Consider the following 4456-nt stretch of genomic DNA (forward strand, 5'->3'; position numbering starts at 1 on the left):
CATTTTTAAAGACCAAAGAGAGGGAGTGGTCACGGTGAAACATCCAATCATTTGGTATCTCTGAAAAGCCCTGAATGTGCTCTGTACAGGACATCCAGACTTAAAACTGTGACATGTAACGTCTCAGAGAAATTGCTAAAACATAATGTCCTCTACAGTGGACAAAACTCCATAGCTGGTAGTCAGGAGGATTTATAGACCCCAACTTTTGATCAGTACACTACTGTATACTTCATGGATTTATCTGTGGACACATTTTCATTCGTCACTCATGTTCTGATTTTCCCTTAGGCACTGAAAACGTCACCATAGACGATCAAGAGGTTTTACAGACCAGATTTGAGCCAACTGAAAAAATGTCGACATATCTGTTGGCCTTTGTCATCAGTGAATTTACCAACTTACGATCCCCTCCAGAGGCCAATGTTTTGGTAGACAATCAAGATCTACTCTCTCTCTCTTGCTCCCTTCTTTCCTCTTATATATGTATTTTAAATGCAGATATCAAATTAAAAAAGGGTATTACATGTATTGATTTCTATTACATAATCAATTAGCATTTTTTTTTTTTACCAAATGTATTATTCTATTTTATTTTATTTCAGATCAGAATATGGGGACGTAGAGAAGCCATTGAAAGTGGACAGGGAGATTATGCCCTTAGTGTGACATTCCCTATTTTGAAGTATTTAGAAAACTATTACAACACCACATACCCCCTGTCCAAATCAGGTGAGAGTTTAAACATGCAAGTTCATTCCAAACTTTGTGTCACAATCCATTAACTCTAGGCCAGTGGGGGGAAAAAGCAGTCGGACTAACACTTTCCTATCCATAGACCAAGTCGCACTGCCTGATTTCGCTGCTGGAGCCATGGAAAACTGGGGTCTGGTCACATACAGAGAGCAATCGCTTTTCTACGATCCTAAAGTGTCCTCTAATGAAGATAAAGAATGGGTGGTCACTGTAATCACACATGAACTTGCACACATGGTATGTGGAGCATGTGTGTGTGTTTTTCTAAAAATAGTGCTTTTTAACTAAATTAAATAATCAAATTAATTTATTGACTAGTGGTTTGGGAACCTCGTGACCATGAGATGGTGGAACGACCTGTGGCTCAATGAAGGTTTTGCAAGTTATGTTTCATATCTTGGAGCTGATTATGCTGAACCCACCTGGAATATTGTAAGTAATATCTATATATTCAAGTATTATGAATATATTTTGCCACCTGCCTCCTGTCAAGGTGCACAAAATGAACTGTCTTTCTCTCCTGAAGAAAGATCTGATGGTGCTGCAACAGGTTCAGAGGGCGTTTGGCGTCGACGCTCTTGTTTCCTCTCACCCGCTTTCTTCACGAGAGGATGAAGTCATCACACCCGATCAAATCGATCAGCTATTTGATACCATCACGTATAGCAAGGTTTGCATCATGTGCCAAAGACAACTTGAAATAACACTATTAAGCAGTGTCATATTTCAGTGTTTATTTAATGCTAAACTGTTGTCGTTTCAGGGGGCTGCAGTACTGAGAATGCTGTCTGAGTTTCTGACAGAGTCCGCCTTTGCTAAAGGACTTCATGTATGTCTGAAGGGTTTGGGGTTTTAAAGTTTGAGATATTATGATGTATTCATGCGACTGGCTTTTTCGCAGACTAACAACCGTGTATGATTTCCACAGAACTATTTGCATGAGTATGCATACAGCAACACTGTGTACACAGATCTTTGGAAAAAACTACAGGAAGTAAGTTGCAAAATTGATGCAATGGAATCCATAAATATTAGTGTAAGTGTGTTTGTTTTTTACAACCCCAATTTTCATTAGATTTCATTATAATTCTTTTTCAGGTTGTAGACGCAGATTCAAGCATCCAGCTCCCAGCCTCAATCAATGAAATCATGAATCGCTGGATTCTTCAGATGGGTTTCCCTGTCGTAACTATTGACACTCGAACAGGAAGTATCTCTCAGCAGCACTTCCTGATACAACCAGATGCAGTAGTGGACAAGCCATCTGACTACAAGTATGTTTACACTGACAAATGTGGTAACATTACTTCAAAGTCCTGTACTTTTAAAGTGTACTGTGTGTGTCTTTTTAAAAATGATTGCAGTTATGAATGGTTTGTGCCAGTCACATGGATGAAGAGTGGCAGTAACATGGGCCAGCACTGGCTACTTACTAAAACAGCTTCATATGAGCCCATGAAGACAGATACTGACTGGTTATTGGCCAATCTGAATGTCGCAGGATACTACAGGGTTAATTATGATCCCCAGAACTGGGAACGTCTCCTCACACAACTGACTGCAGATCATAAAGTAAGTATCTCATTATCTTTCATTTAATTTAAAACATTGAGCATCAAAGTAGCATACCTGAATACTAATCAGTTTAAAGTGAACATTAAAAATGATCCATTTAGCAAAACTTTAACAAAATTATATGTTTATAGTATTTAGTATGAAATATTACAGTCTTTATAATATATATTGTTGCATCATTTTATTGTTCTGAATTGTTATAATTATAAATTATATTTTCTAGTAATTTGATGCAATATATATAATAAATAATAACATAATATAACATTTGTTATTACCCTCTTTTCACATAGGTTATTCCAGTTCTTAATAGGGGCCAGATCATTGATGATGCATTTAATTTGGCGAGGTAAGCTCTTGCTGCAAAGGTATTTCATCAATGGACAAAATGAACTGGCTGTAAATAATAAAATTATTGAGAATCTGAATATGATTATTCATAGGGCACAGATAATCAACATAACCTTGGCTCTGAGAACAACCAAGTATCTGTACGAGGAGAAGGAGTACATACCGTGGGAATCTGCAATAAGAAATTTGGAGTACTTTTTCCTCATGTTTGACCGAACAGAAGTCTATGGACCTTTGCAGGTATCTTTGTTTACTTATTACAAAAAGTGACATATCTATAACACACACACACACACACACACGCACACACACACACACACATATATATATATATATATAACATTTATACATTTCTTTATAACACTCCAGACTTACCTGCAGAGGAAGGTGAAACCTCTTTTTGACCACTTCAAAGTTATCACATCAAACTGGACTCGGAAACCCCCAAGATACATGGACCAGTAAATACATGATTACTTTGATCTAACAGTAATAATACATGATTACTGTTTATTCTAAATATTACTTTAGTGACACCACAATGAGATATAACTTAAAATCTATAACCACAAACATGAAGCTGTTGTGAAGAATTTTAAAGGGGTCACATCATGAGAAATCAAATTATTCTTGATTTTTGGATAGAAAAGTGTTAAAGTACTTTGAAAACTTTCTCACTACTTACGTCAGACAGACCACAAGAAGAAATTACCGCCCACATATACACATTAACATTACCACACTGAGGTAATGAGGAAATATTTACTATTCACAAACACAAGACAAATGTGGTAAATATGAATAAAGTGTGGGAAAATCTGTCAGAGCTTGTGCAAACCACAGGTAATTTTACATGCAAAAAGGATGTTTACATAGAAATCATATAGGCACAACTGCAAAAACGGCTCGTTTAATTCTAAGTTTCAGGGTGAAATATGGTCATAAAAGACTAAATTATTACTGTTATTACTGGTGCCAAAACTAAGGGGACCTCAATGGGAAAAAAGCATGATATGAACCCTTTAAACTATCCATTTAACAGAGAAGTTACGTAACATATTAAAGTTGAAATCACTTCTGTTTTTGCATAAAAATTAGTAATATAAGGGATGTTCCCTGTGATAAATGGGAATATAAGGGAAATTTAACTGAAATATTTTCTGGTTTGTGTGACTTCTGTTTATAGATACAACCAAATAAACGCAGTCTCAATGGCCTGCAAAACTGGAGTAAAGGGATGTTCAGAGCTCACTAGAATGTGGTACAGACAGTGGATGAAGAACCCTGACAGTAACCCGTATGGCAACCGCTTCTCTCGGCCTGAAATCTCAATTCAGTTCATACCAATTCAGATCAGCTCTTTCTTATTCTGCTAATTCACTTGAATTTAGTTCAGTTCAGCAATTCAGTTCCACTCTGAATTCAGTTCAAGCCAGTTCATCTCTTTATAGGTCTATTCATACCATTAATTTTAGTTTAGTTCAGCTAATCGGTTTCATTCAATGCAATTCAAATCAGTATTCAGTTTAAAGGGTTAGTTCACCCAAAAATGAAAATTAGCCCATAAATTACTCACCCTCAAGTCATCCTAGGTGTATATGATTTTCTTCTTTCAGACGAATCCAGTCGGAGTTATATTAAAAATGGTCTTTGGTCTTTCAAGCTGTTTAATGCCACTCAGCGGGTGTTGCATCCATCAGTCCAAAAGAAGTTAAATAAAAAGCGCCAATCCTTAATAAAAAGTGTCTCACACGGCTCCAGGGGGTGAACAAAG

At 36.5% G+C, this 4456-nt stretch overlaps 1 protein-coding gene across 1 annotated transcript in view; it reads left to right on the forward strand.

Moving 5' to 3' along the window:
* The window catches only part of LOC107741007 (aminopeptidase N-like), a 13786-nt gene that overhangs the window by 4980 nt on the left and 4350 nt on the right, over window positions 1-4456 (forward strand). The window contains exons 3-15 of the mRNA XM_016553586.1: window positions 292-431; window positions 606-732; window positions 839-993; window positions 1075-1188; window positions 1283-1426; window positions 1520-1585; window positions 1685-1750; window positions 1855-2030; window positions 2121-2328; window positions 2625-2680; window positions 2775-2922; window positions 3052-3143; window positions 3869-3979. Coding sequence (XP_016409072.1) covers window positions 292-431; window positions 606-732; window positions 839-993; window positions 1075-1188; window positions 1283-1426; window positions 1520-1585; window positions 1685-1750; window positions 1855-2030; window positions 2121-2328; window positions 2625-2680; window positions 2775-2922; window positions 3052-3143; window positions 3869-3979 — 1603 coding nt within the window. The remainder of the gene's footprint in view (window positions 1-291; window positions 432-605; window positions 733-838; window positions 994-1074; window positions 1189-1282; window positions 1427-1519; window positions 1586-1684; window positions 1751-1854; window positions 2031-2120; window positions 2329-2624; window positions 2681-2774; window positions 2923-3051; window positions 3144-3868; window positions 3980-4456) is intronic.

Source organism: Sinocyclocheilus rhinocerous, unplaced genomic scaffold (assembly GCF_001515625.1).
Source record: "Sinocyclocheilus rhinocerous isolate Xijiao unplaced genomic scaffold, SAMN03320098_v1.1 scaffold2808, whole genome shotgun sequence".
Taxonomy (NCBI): Eukaryota; Metazoa; Chordata; class Actinopteri; order Cypriniformes; family Cyprinidae; genus Sinocyclocheilus; species Sinocyclocheilus rhinocerous.